The 22,207-nt window shown below is 41.4% G+C and overlaps 1 protein-coding gene and 1 long non-coding RNA gene across 5 annotated transcripts in view; one reads left to right on the top strand and one right to left on the bottom strand.

Annotated features, from left to right (window-relative positions):
• The first annotated feature begins 2,051 nt into the window (after nt 1-2,051).
• LOC116065166 lies at nt 2,052-2,564 on the top strand. Its single transcript, XR_004108685.2, has 2 exons — nt 2,052-2,233; nt 2,315-2,564. It is a non-coding gene; the product is annotated as an uncharacterized LOC116065166 (long non-coding RNA).
• A 6,116-nt stretch (nt 2,565-8,680) lies between these two features.
• Nucleotides 8,681-22,207, bottom strand: part of ect2 (epithelial cell transforming 2) — a 109,478-nt gene continuing 95,951 nt past the window's right edge. For 2 of the 4 annotated variants that reach the window (XM_031320591.2, XM_036007304.1), the window contains 2 exons: nt 21,544-22,126; nt 8,681-10,040 (listed from right to left, as the gene is read on the bottom strand). In XM_031320591.2, the coding sequence (XP_031176451.1) occupies nt 21,575-22,126 (552 nt within the window). In that variant the 3' untranslated portion in view covers nt 8,681-10,040; nt 21,544-21,574. The remainder of the gene's footprint in view (nt 10,041-21,543; nt 22,127-22,207) is intronic. The other 2 variants (XM_031320592.2, XM_031320593.2) reach the window with 1 other exon arrangement.

Here is a 22,207-nt window from a genome sequence, read left to right as displayed (position 1 = left end):
AACCCATGTGGTAACTTGGCTGCGTGTCCCAGTAGTACTCTAGTTTTGCCTTTGTTCTCTGTGCTTATACTTACCCTGTGTGTCTCTCTCTAGTTCCCGCTCTGACCTGCTGCTTTCTCCGCTGTGCCTGCATGCTTCCAGCCTCACCGTCTAGCCTCAGACTACATTTACACGTGGCCGGCTATTTTCATAAACGGACATTTAGAACCTCTACATTTTCAGAAAAGTGTTCGTTTACATGTACCCGTGTATATATGCTGTCAATGTCGTTAAGAGCATGCCACACCTGTAGGTGGCATTGTAACGAGAAGCTCAAGCCCATGTTAGCCAATCACAATCCCAAAATAGCAACAACAGCAACGAATCACTTCCTCTTTCTCTCTCTCGGCTGCCTAAACCTCAGTTTTTCTCAGTTTACATGCAAACGTGCAAACAAAGTTTTCCAAAATCTCCACTTTGGCCAGAGTTTTTAGAAATAATCGTTTTCTGTGATAAAAAATGGGGGTTTTGTGTAAATGAGAGGCCAAACCGCAGGAAAATATCTGCGTCTTCCCTTCGTGTAAACGGGGTATCAGTCTCCACCTTAGGAAAACCACCAGTGTACTCATCTCTGCCTGTCTCAGTTCAGCTCAGGTTCAGCTATTCCTCCCAAAGTTTTAACCCCGACTGCATCTGTGAAACTGCCTGATCTGTCATCGGTCCCCAAAGAATATCTGGATTTAGCTGAGGTATTTAGCAAGGAAAAAGCTTTATCTCTGCCACCCCACAGACCCTATGACTGTGCTATTGAGTTGTTTCCAGGAGCCCCCTTGCCTTCAAGCCGACTCTACAACCTGTCCAGGCCTGAAAGAGAGGCGATGGAGAAATATATCGGTGATTCACTGGCTGCAGGTATTATTCGCCCATCAACATCTCCTGTGGGGGCGGGTTTCTTCTTTGTGGACAAGAAGGACAAGACACTACGCCCCTGTATTGATTTTCGCGGTCTGAACAACATTAAAGTAAGGTTTAACTTTACTCTTACTTACCGTCCTGGCTCTCGCAATGTAAAACCTGATGCTTTGTCCCGCCAGTTCTCCGTCTCTGAAGAGTCCAGTGAGCCTGATTCCATCCTGCCATCTACCTGCGTTGTGGCCGCAGTCCGTTGAGAGATCGAATCCCTCGTCAAGTCGGCCCAAGAATCTGACCCTGGATCAGCAGATGGACCAGCTGGATGGCTCTATGTCCCTGTGTCTGTGCAGTCTGAAATGCTGCAGTGGGTCCATTCTTCCCATTTCGCCTGTCATCCAGGGATGCAACGTACCCTAACGTTGCTCAAAAGACATGTTTGGTTCCAGGCTTACGTGGCAGCATGTACCACCTGTGCCCGAGGAAAAGCCTCCCACCAGTCTCCCTCAGGTTTACTGCAGCCTCTGCCAGTCCCAAGTCGTCCCTGGTCGCACATTGACCTGGACTTTGTCATCGGTCTCCCTGTGTCTGAAGGTAATGATACAATACTCACCATTGTGGACAGATTCTCTAAATCTGCTCACTATGTAGCATTACCGAAATTACCGACTGCCAGTGAGGCAGCGGACCTCTTAGTCTTACATGTATTCCGTCCCCATGGAATACCTGCAGACATTGTTTCTGACAGAGGCCCACAGTTCATTTCTCAAGTCTGGAAAAAATGTTGTTCTGCTCTTGGCTCGCGACTGTGAGTCTCTCCTCAGGATTCCATCCGCAATCAAACGGCCAGACTGAGAGAGCCAACCAGGACCTGGAAGCGGCTCTTCGCTGCATGGCAGCTCAGCATCAGCAGAACACCTTCCCTGGATCGAGTATGCCCATAATTCCCTGACCACTTCTGCCACGGCCTATCCCCCTTCGAGGCGTCGCTGGGGTATCAACCTCCTCATCGCTGTCATCAGGTTTGGCGCGACGCCCGTGAGGCGTTGCTCTGGACTGCGGAGCAGAACAAGAGTTCGGCAGATCGGCACAGGATCCCAGCTCCCCAGTACCAACCTGGACAACAGGTGTGGCTTTCCTCTGCATTCCCCTGCAGATGTCTGTGTTTTTCCGTTTGGAGTGCTGGAGGCGTGGTCTGGAGGAATGTAGGTCAAGGGGCGTGGCTGCTTCAACACTGCACAGCCGATCTTCACAGCTGCAGCTAATCATCCAGATTCAACCCAGCAATATTTAAACCCGGGCTGATCATCCCTTCAGCGCCGGTTCGTCATCTACAACCCATGTGGTAACTTGGCTCCGTGTCCCAGTAGTACTCTAGTTTTGCTTTTGTTCTCTGTGCTTATACTTACCCTGTGTCTCTCTCTAGTTCCCGCTCTGACCTGCTGCTTTCTCCGCTGTGCCTGCGTGCTTCCAGCCTCACCGTCCAGCCTCAGTCTCCACCTTGGGAAAACCACCAGTGTACTCATCTCTGCCTGTCTCCCTCGTGTCCCAAAACCACCTGGACTCTTCCCCGTCGGCTCACCTCTACCTCGGACCAGCCAGGAGTTTTCCCCGCCCTGACACAATCAACTGTGTTTCTCTGAGTACACGTTGTTTAATTAAACCTTTTAAAACTGCTCTACGTTGTCTGTGTGATATCTCTGCGTTCTGGGTCAGAACTAGCCTCTAACACCTTATCTAAGATGTGAAAATATGCCAGCTCCACACACTGTACTTCCCCCGTGGTCTCTCTGTTGTCCCGGCTGTTTGTTGAGCAGTTGCCTGGTTAGTGCCGGCCCTAGGCATAGGCAGTATAGGTGAATGCTAGGGGCGCCATCCACCATAGGGGTGCAGCCTCACCCCGGCACATCACGCCCAATGCTCTGTTTATTTCAATCAAAACTAGAGTTGTGATGGTTGGAAAAGTGGAAAGACGACCCAAAACAGCTTTTCATAGTTTTATTTTCTTTCTGTTGACTTTGAATAAAGTGTATTTTACAATGCTAAAATTACTGTTTATTTACATGAAGTCTGGTGGCTTTAGCGAACACAATTTTGCGGATGTTCTTTTAAAAAAAAGAATCTTACTCTTTACCAGAAAGGTCGACCTCCTTAGAAATCCCTTCCATAATGTTGTCAGACACTTATATAATATAATATAATAATAATAATAATCTGAGCCTGTAAAAGGCAAAACAAGCACTTTTGTGAACGTAAATACAAGCTGCACAATTGCCCTATTAACTTACATTGTAGCTTGTTTCGCCACTGCCAAATGCAGCGATCTGGCTTAATACTGGACCAATGTCAAAGACTGTTGTTCCCATCAGTCACTTAGACACAAAAACATAGGAAAATAGGGCCCAGGTTGAAAAAAACGGTTGTTACCCTTTAAGAAACGAAGCAGCACAGAAGAAAACTACTACATGCTTCCGGTAGAGTGCATAAACTCAGCAGTGGCAAAGCAAACGCACAGGGGCCATGTTTCCGTTGTGGAAGATCAGGACACGCTTGCTACAACTGAGAATGTTGTAATGTAATTCATATTTTCAGTGAAATTGTGAATGTTGTGTTATATAACAAGAGCTAAGAATTTGAGTAAACCCTGAGTTTTAATTTCCCTAGGACATCTACTGTATGAGGGGAAAAGATTATTATTGTGTGAATGCTGATTTAGCAGTATTGCTATTATTCCATTCTTTATTTTTATTATTATGTATGTTTTTGGTCGTCTAACGTCTGCATACGTTCAGCTACAAAAAACATTAAAATATCAAAATGTTCAGTTCTTTAAGCTAAGTTCTTTAAGGGACTTCTTCAACATTTTTTCTGCTTTTTATACTTTTTAAAATATTAAGCTTTTTTTTTTTTACAATCAAAGTCAATAAGAGCAGGCTTCAAATTCTTCAAATCCTCTTCTAATTCAAAATATATCTCCTCCTTCATACTTTCACCTAGAGACGTCATCCAAACTTTAAACCATTCAGGACAAATTCATCTATTCAGGGTCTATTAAGCGTTTTGATATCTTTTACAGTTTTTATGAAAAAACTGTTTTAAGTTTAGTGTTCATTTCAGGCATTTTCATTGATTATAATGGGTGTGTATTGTGTGACTTGCAGTGGGTGATGTCATTGCTAGAGCACGGAGCCTTAAAAAAATTATCTTAGTCCCTTCTCTATAAAGTTCTCTCACGCCCACAATTTTGACTTGTCATACATGATCAATATGTCAAAACGTAGGTATTCTTGTCTAGTTTCAGCAAATGTGTTCATGTAAGCAATATGAGTTATACATTTTGCTCGGGAGCTTCCAAATGACAACAGTTCCAAATCTTCCTCCATTCGCTGCCCATGTTAAACATCCTTGACATTTCCAAGCGAAAGCGCAGTGCACCAATTTTTTTAATAGCTGATATGCCCACATTTTTTATTTTATCCACATACATTTTATATCAATACGTTCGCAAAGGCCTTCTGGTGCTCATGATGAGGTCATTTAACTGATGCCACCAATAGGTTTTTCACAGGTTGCTCTCAGTGTCCCTTAATGGCAGCAGTCTGACACAGGTGATAGGTCGTTAGCTGATTACGAACATCAGAGACACACACACACACACACACACTGTGGTGGATGTTTCTTTTGCAGCAGGAGTGGATTTAGAAAGTTTAAGAGTGAAACAAATAAGGACAGTTTAGAATTAAACCAAGTTTGTTTTTTGTTGTTTATTTATATTTGCAAATATAGGAGTAACAGTTTCACAGGCACAGCAGTGCAATGTGGAAGTGTCTTCGACGAGTGAGGAGAAACACACAGCTTATATACATCTTCTGAGAGATAGCAACACACACACTTGGCTTAGCATGACTCTGCATTTCTCACAGGCAATCTGATACACAGGAGACAATCTAAAATACAGGAGACATCTCAGAGTCATTTCCCTAATTCCCTCAACACCACTTACACCCCCAGGTTACATATCTCATCTGCCAGGGGAGAAAGAAAAAGTGTCAAAGGAGATAGTTTAGGGTGACCTTGTACTTTATTGGTTGAAGACAAACAGTGCTTCAGATTATGTTCCCAGACTTTGTGGCTCCCACTTGTGAGAATCAGAATCAACGTGAGAATCACAATGACATGAGAGTCAGAAAGTTAGAATTAAGACAAGAATATATAAAAAGTCATGTTTAAATGTAATTTTTCCATTACACACACACACACACACACACACACACACACCTTGATGTCACGGGCTGCATGTTTGGTCCTTTCCTGCATTTCATTGTCATTTCTGATTTTCAAATAAAGGTCCAAGCTGGTAACTTCATCGTAACAGGATAGTCAGGATGAGCCAAAAAGATAAAGCCTCAACAGGAAATAAGTCAAACAGGATTGAATAAGTCACTGTTAAGCCACAATTACACACAGCTAATCCGCTTGTTAAATTTTGTGTTACCAGCATCAGACTGTTGTGAACTAACCACAGAGCCCCTTTGTGCTTGACTCCACAGCAAATGTGTTGTTTTCATTAATTATTGTGCACAGGTGTGTCCTAATTAAGAAAAAGATACTCAGTCACTCGATGTCTGCATTAGAGTGCATCACACAGCGTGGCACAAACACTGTCCGACACAAAGCACGAATGTTGCTGAAGAGAAAGCAGATTTATTCCACCAAAATGCCCCCAAGAAAAAGGAACCTGCTCGCCCCAGTTACACCTCTACTGCAAACCCTTAAGTTTAACGCAGCATCGGCTTTTTTAATACAGCCAGTATTTGTCAAAAACTGTAGCTCACACTGCGAGCTGTGTACACTGTGTTGTTGTGGAGATAGGTCTGGCAATGTGATACACAGATGGCCTGCCCATTGTACCGATATCACACCAATGACAGGGTTGTCTGATCCATTATTTCGAAGTGATGCTCAGGAGGATTTAGTAGTACTCTCAATGTCACATTCTGTATTCTATATTGAATTATAGAGTGTGGTCTAGACCTACTCTATCTGTAAAGTGTCCTGAGATCACTATGATGATTTGACACTATAAATAAAATTTAATTATTACTATGTGAGATAACGTGTATAACTGTTCTCTTTGATTCTTATATTGATGACAATCCAAAAGTACATGTTTAACAGTTTGTTGCTGTTTATTGGCTTGTTTCTCACAAAGGTTTTATTGCATTTATAGGCTATAAGATTAGTCATGTTTACTTCACCGTGGCCCTGTCCGTTCATTATACATGCTTCTAAATGAATTATGCTTAGAATGGTCTGAATCTAAAAAAATAATTAATCATTAAAACTTTAATTACAAAAACGCTGTGTTGCTGTATGACCTATTAAAAGCTACCGAACCTACAGTCTTGCTGTCTCAAATGATTCATGGCAGTGTGCAAATCATGGTGTTGGCAAAATCATACATGTTATGGATTTGAATTTAGCATTATCACTGAGTATGAAAGCAAACACTATAAAGGCCGTGCTACATTGGAAATAGTTGAAAGCCCCTGCGTCTGCCTGAGAGCAAGGAGACTTTTTGCGTCAATAACTTATGCCAAAGGCACCTGACCAAGTGTTGGTTTTTGATGCATTGGGAGTGAGCTAACAGGGCTGCGGTGAAGTAAACATGACTAATGTTATAGCCTACAAGTGCTACATATAGCCTATCAACTTTTAAAATTCGATACCGATACTGATCATTTGTTAAATGGGTATGTGATTTTAATAAAAAGTATTTTAGAAGAAAAAGATTATTACACTTAATGACAAATTACATGACACATACCTGCAATTACAGTACAAATTAATTACAAAAGCAAATTGTTTAAGATTTTCTAATCTTCTAAGCCTACATGTAAAAAGCAAGTCATTTACATGACATTAGCATTCTCCTTATGACTTTCAACGTGTCACAAATAGTACATCTTGCTGTATTTTTATCTACAGGTGAAAATTAGCACAACAATACCCTTTCTGCCATTCTACGCCTTTCTTTTCTCTGCTGTTGTTTCTTTGCCCTCTCTCATGTTTGATGTGGAAGTGGGCGCCTGCCACAGCTCTGCAGTGTTCTGTCACATTGGTTTCCAAATTCATGTGACACGGGTTAGCCGCAGGGCTGGTTTGGCACAAACATTATACAAAAGCGCTGAAAACATTTGGATGTGATGCAGCTACCCTGTTTTGTTTAATGTTATTTTAATATCGATATTTCTTTAAACAACTCGATACCAAATGAGTAGCTTGTAGGTATCGAAACCACAGTATTGATCCACCCATCCCTAGCATTTGGCTGAACTTTCAATTCCTTGTTAGCCTGGTTGACACCAGACCCTTCTCAGTTGTAACTGAGAGTGGGTCTGGGGAACGTTCATTCACAACTCATTTCCAAAAGGGTGTCACCAACGGATGCCGCTCAAATGCCTCTGGGCGCAATTGGATAGTTCTTCAACCAATCAGACCAACGATCCGGGTGACGTAGCAGCGACAGCTGCTACGTGTTGAACAAAAACAAAAAGCTGCTTGCCGTCGCTGTGCTATCATCATCGTGTAAAGCCCGCCTCATTGGTTGTGATTGATGCCTCAATTTGGAAAAATTGGAAATGGGCTTGAATGGGCTCTTGGCCAGACTGACTTGCAGAGTAAATCTCAAATTTGCCAGAAGTTCGTCAAGGTTTTCCCAGGCTAATTCCTTGTATCATTCACTAAGCCCTCAGCACGGCTTTCTCGCTCTCAAAACAGCAAAACTAAGAGGTAAAAGTTGAAGTCTACTGTCTAGTGTCTCCTACGTAGGACATACTATTCATGGCCAAAACCTAAGTTTAACTTGTATGTAGAAGTTAATTAGGTTTTGGCCGACGATGCCCGAAAATATTTTTTTCATCTTGCCTTTCTGGGCTTCCTTATATCCTCAGCAAAAAAGTAAACGTCCTGTCACTTTCAACTGCTTTTATATTTTAAGCAAACTTAACATATGCAAATATTTGTATGAACATTAAAAAATTTAACTTAGACATAAACTGAACAATTTTCACAGACATGTGACTAACAGAAATTGAATGTGTCCCTGAACAAAGGGGGGGTCAAAATCAAAAGTAGCCCTCAGTATCTGGTGTGGCCACCAGCTGCATTAAGTACTGCAGTGCATCTCCTCCTCATGTACTGTACCAGACTGGCCAGTTCTTATGGTTAATGTTGCCATCCTCTACCTGTCCCGCAGGTGTGATATTCGGATGTACCAATCCTATGCAGGTATTGTTACACATGGTCTGCCACTGCGAGGACGATCAGCTGTGCTTCCTGTCTCCCTGTAGCGCTGTCTTGGGCGTCTCACAGAAGGGACATTGCAATGTATTGCCCTCGCCACATCTGCTGTCCTCATGCCTCCTTGCACCATGCCTAAGGCATGTTCACGCAGTTTAGCAGGGACCCTGGGCGTCTTTTATTTTGGCATTTTTCAGAGTCAGTAGAAAGGTCTCTTCACTTTCCTAATTTTCTTAGAACTGACCTTAATTGCCTACCGCCTGCAAGCGGTTATTGTCTTTCCGACCGTCAACAGGTGCATGTTCATTGTTTATGGTTCATTGAACAAGCATGGAAAACATTGTTTAAACCCTTTACAATGAAGATCTCTAGCTATTTAGATTTTTACAAAAGTATCTTTAAAATAGTGTCCTGAAAAAGGGATGTTTCTTTTTTTGCTGAGTTTATAAGACACATACCCAGGAGTAAAAAATAAAAAAAATCTTATATCTTCAGATACATGTTTTAGTGTATTTAATACAGAGATGAAACAGGAGACGATTAAATTCAATAAAAACAGCATTAGAGAAAAAGAGAGATAAAACTGGAAAACATAAATAGCAAAATAAAAAAGTGTATTGTCAAGAATAAATATGTACACTGATGCAGCATTCCTTCTTAAACATACACACAGATACACAGGCACGGAATAGACAGACAGTAAAAACATCTTTTAAAATGTGGACGGCTGTACAGGGAACAGCGCATAAGAGCTTTTATTCTTCTAACCGATTCTCTTAAATGTTACAATAGAAGCTTTATAAAAGCTGGAAACTATCTTATATTTAAATGTTGAAGGTGGGTTAATTACAAGGAGTAATATTATATCAGGTGAAATTAAGTCTACCCCACTACAATAAAACATCATTAAATGTCAGTTAATATAAAGGTCATAAGGTACAAAGGTAATTAAAAAGTTACAACACGGTAAAGGGCAAGAGAGGTCAACCTTGTAACTTTAGCTAGTACATAAAACTCACAAAGAGCTTAACAACCTGCATTTGTTAAATAGAAATACCTAAACATGTACAGTTAAAAGTATTTTTATTTCTTTAAAGCACAGTGAAATAAAACTAGCATTTGAGGACAGCAAAACGTTCCAATTTTAACCAGATGACAGACGTGGTTTACTTGGTCAATAGTTAAGTGTTAACACTTCACTAAACACTGCCAACAATGATAACCAACCAGGAAGCTGAACAGGCAAGGTATAAACATGTGACAATGTGTCTGGTGAAGTACATTAACAAAAAAATCAAGCGTGTCAATATAATCCATTAACAAGTGCAGACAAAAAGCAGATCATCCTTCATTTTTTAAGGGTAAGGCAAACTTTATATTACAGTGGTAATCACACACCTGTAGCCCTTAGCAAGGTGCAGTACCGTTCCAGTTAGCTTCTAGTCTTAATTCAAGCATTGTGTATGTTTGGAAAGAAGCACCAAACTGCCTCGTCAGCAACACAGACCAGTTTTAACTGAATACATCATATGGTAGGCATCAGGTTGATGAACAATTGGTTTATTGTTTTAACCCTTCTTGGCCGAAGTTAAAGTTGTGAAGCAATGTAGCAGTAGCTAAGGAACTCTGAATTCTTCAGTGCCTTCAATGCCATTTTCCTTCTGGATTTGGAAAATCTGTGATGAGCTCCAGTATGGACAAATGCTAGTTAGCCATACAGGTAGCTTCTACTTTTTTGCACCCTCCCAAGCAGCAGTGTCTCAGAAGAGGTGGGTGGTTGAACGACTGAATGTGTGGTACTTCCTCTCAAACATGGAGGGCAGATTGACCATGGAGGGGGAATGGTGTGCCTGTAAATAAAAAACAGAGAAACAAATTAGAGAAAGAAAAATGTGTGTGAAGAAGAGGTGACAAAAACTTAAAATAAAATTTTACTACCCAGTTATGTTGTTGGTTAATAAAACTTGGCTCTTATTTACATGTTTTTGGCCATTCACCACATCAACGGTATGACTACAACAAAGTCAAACATGGCAAGAAACGGCAAGAGTGTAAACAAACCTTCAGTTTAGTCAAACTTATTTGGAATAGAAAACAAAAGTGAACGGCAAAATTATTATCCCAAACGGTCCATTATAAAAATTGCTCCCACTTCCTGCTTTGACTTTGACCTTTTGCACTCACTTAGTTGTGTGTACACTAGGGCTGCATGTTTGAATGGTAGTTTAAATTTTGAATTCAATTTAATGCCACTGGTGTGCACACAGCAATCCTGCACTGCTATTTCGTGTGTGTTTACTTTTGCTTTTTACCTCCCAATAAAGTGGTTAAGATAATCTGGCTTAACAAATCTGTCTTAACAAATCTGTATACTCCTTTTCTTGGCCCATCAGACTTTGTTGTATCAATGGTACTGGGTTTCCAACTTTCAGCAATTACTTCAGTGAGTACAATGTTATAATAACCGAAAGCAAAAAAAGAGTAAAGTACACTAAAATATCCCTTGCATAACCTTAAATGACACCTAAGCAGTTATCAGGATGACACAATATTACTATTTGAAACAAGAAAGCAAGAGTGCACGTGTGAATGTATGTTTACTAAGTGTTCACTCAGCCATTCAACTCAGTTCGATACCAGCATTCTAGCTCCCTTTAAATGTTCACTTTAACTACTAAGCCTGACTTTGGCACTGAACTCATCAAGACAGGCAACCTTTGCCAACACAATCACACCTGTAGCTTTACATATGGCATTTTTACACACACACACACACACACACACACACACACACACACACACACACACACACACACACACACCTCGATTTATAGTTAGATACCTGGTTTCTCTGAGTAAACAGATAACTCAGAGAGCTCCTGAGCTTTAGTTACTCGATGGCCTTTGCTGTGATCAAAGACAGTAGGGCAGTCTGTATTTCAGGCAAGGTAGACTGACTACTCTATATACTTATATTTCACCATAAAAACCACAGCTACTGTGCACAGTGAGAGACAAATCTATCTTTTTACATCTACCTTTCAAGTGAGTGTTTGATACCTAAGATTGATTTTCATTTATTTACTTGACTGAGTTCATGCCATCAACCTAGTTTTTGCTGTGTGCCCAGCACTGTCGCCAATTAATTAAAAATTAATTTAATGACCGTAGGACTCTCTTCCTCTCTCCCTCTGCACCATGGTTGGTGTTAGCACCTAGTATTTTTTGTCGAGATGTGCATGCTTCTGTAATCTTTTTCAAACCCTATTTCATAAGCATGAATACCTTTTAGACTGGTAGAGCATTGAATATGGGACATGTGTCCAGCGACTCAGCAATAACAATTGGTTAAAATGTAGGACAGATAACACGTGACCTGCCACCACAAATTAAAGTTCGGATTAGAAGCCACTCTGGCTGAACGATTAATCGCATTTGCAATAATATCGAGATATGTTAAAACGCGATTTCCTAATCGCAAAGGCTGCGGTTTGGTTACATGACTCACGAGAGCAAAGCAGCCTGCACTCCGCAGAGAAACCATCAACTTGGCACGCTAACGCTACGCCGTACCTTGACCTGTTGTACAATGGCCTCAGGCTCGACAGAAATATCCAAATAGGAACAGTATGTCACTTGTGTGGGACTATTTTGGTTTTAAAAAAGAAGATGATGCGCAAGTTAAGGTATTGTGCAAAACATGTCTTGCTAACGTTGCTACCTCACGGGGTAACACTACAAACCTGTATCAGCACTTAAAAAACAACAACACAAAGCCATCTACGACAGTTGTATGGCTAAAATGCCGAACACCAGTTTGACGAGTAAGCAAAATACCACCTGAAAGGCAACACTCACCGAAATGTTTGAAAGCGTAACATTAACTCCATATGAACGTACTTTAAAACGGAACGAGGAAATTACTCAAGCAGTAACAGAGTTTATCGCCAAAGACATGATGCCCCTTAGTAGGGTTACCAAGCCTGGGTTCACGGCTACACAGAGCGTCTGTTTAGCACCGGATGGAATATAGTGACTTGCACTCGCTCGTCATCGAAGTGGATATGCTGGTTTTCCTAGCAAAAAAAACCTGTGAGCTGCTGAGAACCATACAGCAATAATAATAATTAAAGGTGCAAGCAGCGATGGACGGGCCCTCGCTCCTCTGCGCGCGTCGGGGTCACCGGCGGTCGCCTCTCCTTGCGACCGTGCATTTGCGTGGCACTCAGACACCCCAAATGGTCACCAATGAAAAGGGAACTCCCTGCTGCGTTCAATGATACCTCACACAAGACCATCTCCATCTACCTTAGATGGGTCAGCATTTATGAAAGGGGGCGTGGCTTGAACATAGGGGGCGGGCCAAACCATCACCAATGAAGAAGGAACTCTCTGCTGAGTTGATTGATACCTCACACAATGGTCAACCTTAAATCATTCAAATGTCATGAAAGGGGGCGTGGCTTAAGCATAGGGGGCGGGCCAAACCATCACCAATGAAGAAGCAACTCTCTGCTGAGTTCACTGACACCTCACACAAGACTCTACGCTACATATATCATAGGGGCCAGCTCCTTATCACATGTAGACCACACATTCTAAGTTTCATGTAAATCAGATGATGTTTGTCATATAAGGTGCATTTCCTGTTGCCAGCGGGGGGCGCTATGACCAAAAGTCAAATATGGCCTGTAGGTGTCCTCAGGCCTGGACCCTTGTCAATCGTGAGAAATTTCGAGCCAAGCGGACAATGTACACTTGAGTTACACCCACTTCCTGTTTCGGCGGCGAAACACACAAAATGGCCGCCCCGCCACAGCCACGCCTTATGACGAAAAGTTTTTCTTTTAACAACTTTTCATCTTTAATGTCTTAAGATGGTACAGACCGAATTTGAAGTTGATCAGATGAAATCTCTAGGAGGAGTTCGTTAAAGTACGACATGTGGAAATGGCCAAAAACGCACTAATTTCGAACTTTGAAATCAAAATGGCGGACTTCCTGTTGGGTTTAGGGTATGGCCTCAATGAAGTTTTTTGTACATCTTGACATGTTACATATGAGTACCAAGTTTCATGAGTCTACGTTAAACGCACTGCAGGGGCTCAATTGTTTTAACTTTGTAGGGGGCGCTAGCGAGCCATTTTTGCGCGCCTATTCCCGAAACCCTTAAAATACGTAAATTTTCACCAGACTTGATGCGACCGCAAAATTTGGTGAGTTTTTGAATATGTTAAGCCCCTCAAAAAGCCAATTCATTTGCCGGGAAAAAGAATAATAATTAAAGCTGCAAGCAGCGATGGACGGGCCCTCGCTCCTCTGCGCGCATCGGGGTCACCGGCGGTCGCCGCTCCTTGCGACCGTGCATTTGCGCGGCACTCAGACACCGCAAATCGTCACCAATGAAAAGGGAACTCCCTGCTGCGTTCATTGATACCTCACACAAGACTCTACCTTAGATGGGTCAGCATTTATGAAAGGGGGCGTGGCTTGAACATAGGGGGCGGGCCAAACCATCACCAATGAAGAAGCAACTCTCTGCTGAGTTCAATGACACCTCACACAAGACTCTTCCTTAAATGGGTCACCAGTTATAAAAAGGGGCGTGGCTAAATTATAGGGGCCGGGTCAACCCATCACCAATTAAGAAGGAAGTCTCTGCTGATTTCATTGATACCTCACACAATGGTCAACCTTAAATCATTCAAATGTTATGAAAGGGGGCGTGGCTTAAGCATAGGGGGCGGGCCAAACCATCACCAATGAAGAAGGAACTCTCTGCTGATTTCATTGATACCTCACACAATGGTCAACCTTAAATCATTCAAATGTTATGAAAGGGGGTGTGGCTTAAGCATAGGGGGCGGGCCAAACATCACCAATGAAGAAGCAACTCTCTGCTGAGTTCAATGACACCTCACACAAGACCCTACCTTAAACGGTTCAAATGTTATGAAAGGGGGCGTGGCTTAAGCATAGGGGGCGGGCCAAACCATCACCAATGAAGAAGGAACTCTCTGCTGAGTTCAATGACACCTCACACAAGACTCTACCTTAGATGGATCAGCATCCATGAAAGGGGGCGTGGCTTAAGCATAGGGGGCGGGCCAAACCATCACCAATGAAGAAGCAACTCTCTGCTGAGTTCAATGACACCTCACACAATACTCTACCTTAAACGGTTCAAATGTTATGAAAGGGGCGTGGCCTGAGTAAGTGGGCGTGGTTATATTATAGGGGCCGGCTCATTATCACATGTAGACCACAAATTCTTAGTTTCATGTAAATCGGATGAAGTTTGTCATATAAGGCGCATTTCCTGTTGCCAGCGGGGGGCGCTATGACCAAAAGTCAAATATGGCCTGTAGGGCCTGGACCCTTGTCAATCGTGAGAATTTTCGGGCAGATACGACAACGTACACTCAAGTTACAACAACTTCTTTGTTCATCGCTCAACACTCAAAATGGCCGCCACGCCACGCCCACACCGTCTGACGAGAAGTTTTTCTTTTAATAACTTTTCATCTTTAAGGTGTTGGGATGATGCAGACCAAGTTTGAAGTCCATCGGATGAAATCTCTAGGAGGAGTTCATTAAAGTATAGCACCTTGACTTTTAGGCCTACTTCCTGTTGCCACTAGGGGGCACTATGACTTTAAGTAAATATCAGCCTTTATTTGTCCTCAGGTTTGGACTCTTATGAATCCTGGAAAGTTTCGAGCCAATCGGACAATGTACACTCGAGTTACACCCACTTCCTGTTTCGGCGGCGAAACGTACAAAATGGCCGCCCCGCCACGGCCACGCCCTATGACGAAAAGTTTTTCTTTTAACAACTTTTCATCTTTAATGTCTCATGATGACACAGACCGAATTTGAAGTTGATCGGATGAAATCTCTAGGAGGAGTTCGTTAAAGTACGACATGTGGAAATGGCCAAAATCGCACTAATTTCGAACTTTTAAATCAAAATGGTGGACTTCCTGTTGGGTTTAGGCTATGGCTCTAATGACGTTTTTTGTACATCTTGACATGATACGTATGTGTACCAAGTTTCGTGAGTCTACGTTAAACGCACTGCAGGGGCTAAATTTTTTTAACTTTGTAGGGGGCGCTAGCGAGCCATTTTTGCGCGCCTATTCCCTAAAACCCTTAAAATACGTAAATTTTCACCAGACTTGATGCAACCGCCAAATTTGGTGAGTTTTTGAATATGTTAAGCCCCTCAAAAAGCCAATTCATTTGCCGGGAAAAGAATAATAATAATTCCTTCAGTTTCAATAGGGCCTTCGCCGCTGTTGGCGCCCGGGCCCTAATAATAATTCCTTCAGTTTCAATAGGGCCTTCGCCGCTGTCGGCGCTCGGGCCCTAATAATAATAATTCCTTCTGTTTCAATAGGGCCTTCGCCGCTGTCGGCGCTCGGGCCCTAATAATAATAATTCCTTCTGTTTCAATAGGGCCTTCGCCGCTGTCGGCGCTTGGGCCCTAATAATAATAATAATAATAATTTCTTCAGTTTCAATAGGGCCTTCGCCGCTGTCGGCGCTCGGGCCCTAATAATAATTCCTTCAGTTTCAATAGGGCCTTCGCCGCTGTCGGCGCTCGGGCCCTAATAATAATAATTCCTTCAGTTTCAATAGTGCCGTCGCCGCTGTCGGCGCTCGGGCCCTAATAATTCCTTCAGTTTCAATAGGGCCTTCGCCGCTGTTGGCGCTCGGGCCCTAATAATAATAATAATAATAATTCCTTCAGTTTCCATAGGGCCTTCGCCGCTGTTGGCGCTCGGGCCCTAATAATTCCTTCAGTTTCAATAGGGCCTTCGCCGCTGTCGGCGCTCGGGCCCTAATAATAATAATTCCTTCAGTTTCAATAGGGCCTTCGCTGCTGTCGGCGCTCGGGCCCTAATAATTCCTTCAGTTTCAATAGGGCCTTCGCCGCTGTCGGCGCTCGGGCCCTAATGATAATACAAATAACTTATTTATATAGCGCCTTTCATGAAACCATAAGAGGGTTTCTGCCACGGAGTCAGAGAGTGATGGCTGGAGTCTGGATTTTAAGATGAAAAAAGGCGGATTTGGTGATAGATTTGATGCAAGTATGAAAAAACACTGATCGGAGCGGGAGTTGCTAATGGTGAGAAATTGCTTCCTGTGTGATCAGGATCACTATGGCTGGTAGTGCCATACTCACTGCACTTTAGTCTGCGTTGTTTGTTGCTGTTACTGACTAGAGATAATTACGATATATGTATTTAGATATAATATTTAGATATTAATGTTCAGACAGTGATTACATTGAACTTTGAGTTACCTAAATATTTTCAAAGAGGTACAGGCAGATATTTCTCTCCTTTTATTTTCTGCATTTTTGTTTTGTTACTGACTGGAGATCAGTGGGCTGTCAAAACGATTACATTTTCTTAATCGTGATTAATCGTTGAATTTCTATAGTTAATCGCGATTAATCGCATGTTTTATCACATGATTAAAATTTGATTATTTAGCATTTCAGGACTGTTTTTAAGTACATATTAACAATGGAAAGCCATTCTTACCAGTGTATCTTGATTGGGAATCAAATGAATGCAAAGAAAGTGACTTTATGAACTTGATTTTAAGATTTGTATTTGTTTATTATATATTTAATCTAGTCACACATTTGAATTTAACAACAAGTTTGAATGCATCACAAGGCTGTAAATTGCCAGTTTCATTGAACGCACCGTCTGTGTTTTTCCGACAACGGCAGCTGCACATTATTACATCCCGGTGTTGAATCCTCTCTACAGTGAAATACAGTCACGCTTTACACCGTTTAACGTTAGCTGTCAGCATTGTAACCATGTTTAATCCAGCTAACGTCCATTTTCAGAGCATCAGAGAGAAGTGCAGGCATATCAGTGGCACCAGAATGAGGCACCGAAATCCGCATTGCTATTCCTGCAGCAACAGAATGTGTTACGAGGAAGTACAGCAAAATAGTAGCCTGTTAGGCACGACGCAAAGCCGAGTGAAGTGAAAATAAATTAATAAATGGTGGCATGCGATTAATACGATTAAAAAGAAATTAACGCATTATGCTCGATCCTTAATCGCATCGCGATTAACGCGTTAATGCTGAAAGCCCTAATATATATATATACACATACTATATTTTTACTTAGTAAAGTTCAAAGACTGTTTAAAAAGTGCAATCCACATGTTTACATACATTTATTACAGTAAATAATAATCTAAATACTACTAAGTGTGGTAAAGCCACATTTGTTTTTATATTTCTGCAATCTGCACTTTAGTTTATGTGATTTGATTCTGACTTTCATATGAATGTTTACACTAGGCTTGGTCAGTGCTCAATATACTACTGTGATTGAAGTACTTAAATAAAAGATGTCATTCATATAAATTCATGCATCACCTAATTTCATCATTACATACAGGCCTGGCCTCCAGGAAAGAACAGTTTGTTTAATCTATCTAATCTTGTGTTGTTCATATTATACAATGATTTATTGCTTATCTTTGTTGAGTAATACAGAAGACAAAGAGCTTAAAAAATAATCGCATATTAAATAGCAATCGCAATATTGGTGAAAAAAATCGCAATTAGATTATTTTCCAAAATCGTTCAGCCCTACGATGAATATATTGACATTTTAATTCTAGTGAGCTGTTTTTGTGTAAACTGGCCAAAACAAAAAGAGCACAGCATCCACAATCAAAGGAATGCCTTTTGAATTTTTTACATGCCAATTTGGATTTTTACTTTTGATATTTTCTTCAACTGACACTTATATTAGTCCTTTAACTTGTTTTTAAAGAAGCTGCTTATATTGAAAAACCTTTGTTAAACTTAACCTGTTAATTTGATTGGTTTATAATTTAAAAAAAAAACCATAATGTTTATGGATCTGCCCATATTAGACAGTAATGTGTTAAACACCTGACAGGAAAATAAATGTTCTATATGTAGCAGCATTTGTTCTATATGTAGCAGCATTCCTTTAATGAACCATTCCCCCTGAGGGAAAGCAGGCTTCCAACTGGATGAATCTTAGGGTTGCACGATATTAGATTTAGTTTTCCAAGCAAACTTTCACCGTTCTCCTTTTACATGATTGTTACCGGCCGACCCTTCCCCTTTAAGACAGGTGGCCATGTGGGCAGTGTGTGTATGTGACGTAACGTTAGTCCGACGGGGTTTGTTATGGGAAGTGAGGCTCGCCTGTGTGTAGAAAAGTACTGTAAGCGGCAGCTGACACAGTGATGCACATGCTTTTCCATGGGTAGTGAAGCTACAGTTGTCCGTGTTTTATGTTTGCTGCAAAGACTAACTAAATCACCTGATTAATGCAACGTTATCACGTCTCCCAGCCATTTTTCACCGCAGAAAGCTGCTACCAGCCAGGCTAACGCTAATATAGTTAGCCTAAAGAAACAAGGCGTTTGTCCCTAATAACGTTACGGTCCGGGGGCCTGTTTCACAAAACCAAGATAAGGGATTAAGCCGGGATTTCCCCATTATCCTGGATGAATTTAGCCTTGACTTGGTTTCATGAAAGTTGAGGCACATAAATCACCATGGAGATTTATTCTGTGCAGCTAGCCTGCTCCCGACCAGGCTAACAGCCAGGATTTTTTTTGGAGCCTTTTCTGATCACCCAGCAGTGGTTTTACCCTATTGTTATCAGCCTGGATTAAAATACAACAGGTGCATATTGCTGTTCATTTAAGTACTGTTATTATTTAAAGTTGTGACCATTTTTGTTTTTTATAATTATTCATGTGACAGTCATTGTTACTGTTATATTGCTGTATGAAGACTGCTGTTCATATTGTTGTTAGAAGTATGATTAATATATTATAGAAGTTGTTGAGATAATTAGACTCAGCCAAAGACTGATAAAATTTCAAATGTGTTTTAAAGAAGCCTGTTACTAAGTGCAATACATACAATGCTGTACATTTCTATAGTTGACCAATGCACCTTGAATTATTTTAGTTGATTAATTTTTTTTTTTTAAATTCTTTAACAATAAGGATCATGTTTGTTCCGCTTCCATGTGCATTGTATTTGGCATTCTTAGCACACAATGTGTGTTGTCCAGTAAACTGGGACTGTAATTTGGGAGGATTGTACAATTTAAAAGAACATATCCTAATTGTACAATCCTCCCAAATTATAGTCTTAGTTCACTGGACCAGTAACTATCTAGTGTTGTAGGCTACTGTACATCCATGTAACAACAGGGAGAGGACACCTCGTTGGTTTTTGACCTTATATTTTGCTGGGGGGGGGGTAACTGATGAATATCACTTAATTATCTTCATAGTTGCTAGATTTTAGAGTCACATTTCTTCAGTGTCTTTATTTTCTATGTCCATATATACAAGGGAGCAAGGCATATAATATGTAGAGAAGGAAACTCGTCCTCTATAAAAAATAAAAAAAACGCGAGAAAAAGCGACCGACTGAATGATAGTCTAAAAATATACATTTATGAACTACTGCTCTTAACTGAAACCATTCACTGAGTCACTTGTCATCTGCAAAAACGAACAGTTGTACACTTTGCATTAAAAGCGAGCAGTGGAAGTTAATATGACTTAGGTAATTTACATTTTAGCCCATGAGAGAGAGGGAGAGACGGAGTGAAAGAGATATGTATGCATCATATTCTAGTGTTGTAGAAAATTGATCTTCATGGTAAATTTCCTTAGTAACATTATCTTCTGCTTACTTTTAAGGCAAAGAGTACAACTGTTAATTTGTGCAAATGATTAGTAGCCTAATCCTTGAATAGTATGATTATAACGGTTTCAATTCAGAGCAGTGGTCAGTTAATGTCTATATTTAGGCTACTTACGCATTCAATCAGTCCGTGATCGTCTGCTACGCTTTCTCTCGCTGTTTCATTACAGCGGCTGTGTTTCTTTTCTTTTTATACAAATAATGTGTTTCACGTCATCATACTTCCACAAGAAGCTGCTGCTCACTCTGTATAAAGTATGTACAATGCGTATTCTCCATTTTGGCATCAGTAAATCTGTGATCGTCCTCGCGGTCTTTTGAGGAAAGCCGTGGACACGCATCTAGCTGAATTACTTCAGCCTGGCTCAACCTAGTCGCTCCTCCTCAGCCTGGCTTGGCCTTCGTGAAACGCACCAAGCCAGGATGCACAGATTAGACTAGGTCAAGCCTCGCTTTATCAGTTATCCTGGATTTATATATTCTGCTTTTGTGAAACAGGCCCCGGATCCGCGACGCTGGAAACATAACACTAATCTACAACAGAAGTCTGTGTCTGATATAACGTAATTTACACTGATTTAAGTGTTCTTGGATACACAGTTTGTTGCTACTGCGTGACATGCAGGCTCTGCATGCACAGCCAACCACCAATCACAATCAATGTTGATCAATTTATCAAACAAACAAGCCGGCCACGCTAGTAGACCACAACCAGAAATTCAGAGGAAGCAACATGCATGCATTATTAATATAATTCACTTTAGCCTGGATTGATAGTATTATATGAATACAATGGTATCATGTGATTCAACCAGTGTATTTAACTACCTAATTTCCCTCTCCAAAAATCACTTCAGAAGAGTAGTCACAGCGCTTACTTGCTTTGGTATTTGTAAAGCATTAAAGTTCAACAAAGAATGGTTCACATTAGAACAGTTCCTATTTCATTTTTATTTTCTATGTAGATGCACTCCCCTACAAAATCACCCCAGTAGTTGAGAATTATTATTTTCAAATAGAGCAATTTATGTAATCTTTTTTCATATTGCAATATATATCGCAGGAAAAAAAATATCGCAATGTCAGTTTTTTCCAATATCGTGCAGGCCTAATGAATCTCGTTCATGTCCTAGATCTACACCAACTCAGCTTTATAATACCATATTTGTATAAAGCCAACTATTGATAGCAACCACCTAGCGAACATTCCCAGCCACCATCAACAGTTAGTAACCCGGGTGATTCAAAAGGAGCAAAGCTATTCCAAATCAACCCTTAAAATCTCTGCCCTGTACACGTATGCCAATCTTAAGTGGGGAGAACCACTACACCTGCAATACTTGTATATTTCTAAGCCCCTCTCATCTAATCATTGGAGATCAGAGTTCAGCTGGATAGCAGACCCTAATTAATCTGATCCATCTTTGTCATAGGGTCTCAGCTTCTAAGGGGTTGATTTGGGACTAGAAATGCACATGTGGCATTTGGATGTTCAAAGGCCAACATGGACTATACAGCATATAGTGAGGATTAATTTGAAATTAAAAAATGTAGTGGTGCACCCCTAGTTTAAACTAGACCACAATAATAAGTTTGCTCACATCAGACTCCAGGACTGAACTTAGCCATGGTTTAGAGCAGAGTCTCCCTGCGAGGACTATTCAGGGCAGCCTTGCGTGGTTCCAAGGGGACTTGGGGATCCCTGCATGACTCAGAAAAGGTCATGCTTTTGACATTAACCGGCTGAGGAGCCAGGAGCCTTGGCTGGAACCCTACAGAGGGTAGGTGTCTGGAAACATGCTGGCTAAATGTTGGATGGGAGGTTTTGGGGTTGAGCTGAGCGGAGTTTCGGACAGCTGGAATGGAGATGGAGGTGGGCTGAGTTGAAAAGGTGGACTGTTGGGAATTGTAGAGGCCTGAATGAGCTTGGGCTGGTTGGGACACTAATGGAGCATGAAGAATGGACTTGGGTTCTTGGGTGCTAGGGCAATAGCTGGGGCAGAGGCTTTGGCTGAACTCAGGGCCAGGGATATGGGCAGGGTTTTGGGCTGGGCTGCAGGGGGTACGTATACAGACAGGAACCCTGGCCCTGACAGGAGGATGGTCCAGAGAGTTAGAGCGCTGCACCACAGCACTGCTCTTTGCAGAATCACTCAAACTGAACGTGGAGGCAGAGCGAGACATCTAGAATACATAGAGGGGAGACACATATGGAACAGGGATTTACATATCATGAAAAAAAAGATGAGATAGGCAGAGAATAGA

This window comes from Sander lucioperca, chromosome 11 (assembly GCF_008315115.2).
Source record: "Sander lucioperca isolate FBNREF2018 chromosome 11, SLUC_FBN_1.2, whole genome shotgun sequence".
In the NCBI taxonomy this organism is placed as follows: domain Eukaryota; kingdom Metazoa; phylum Chordata; class Actinopteri; order Perciformes; family Percidae; genus Sander; species Sander lucioperca.
This window is presented reverse-complemented; position numbering and strand designations above follow the sequence as displayed.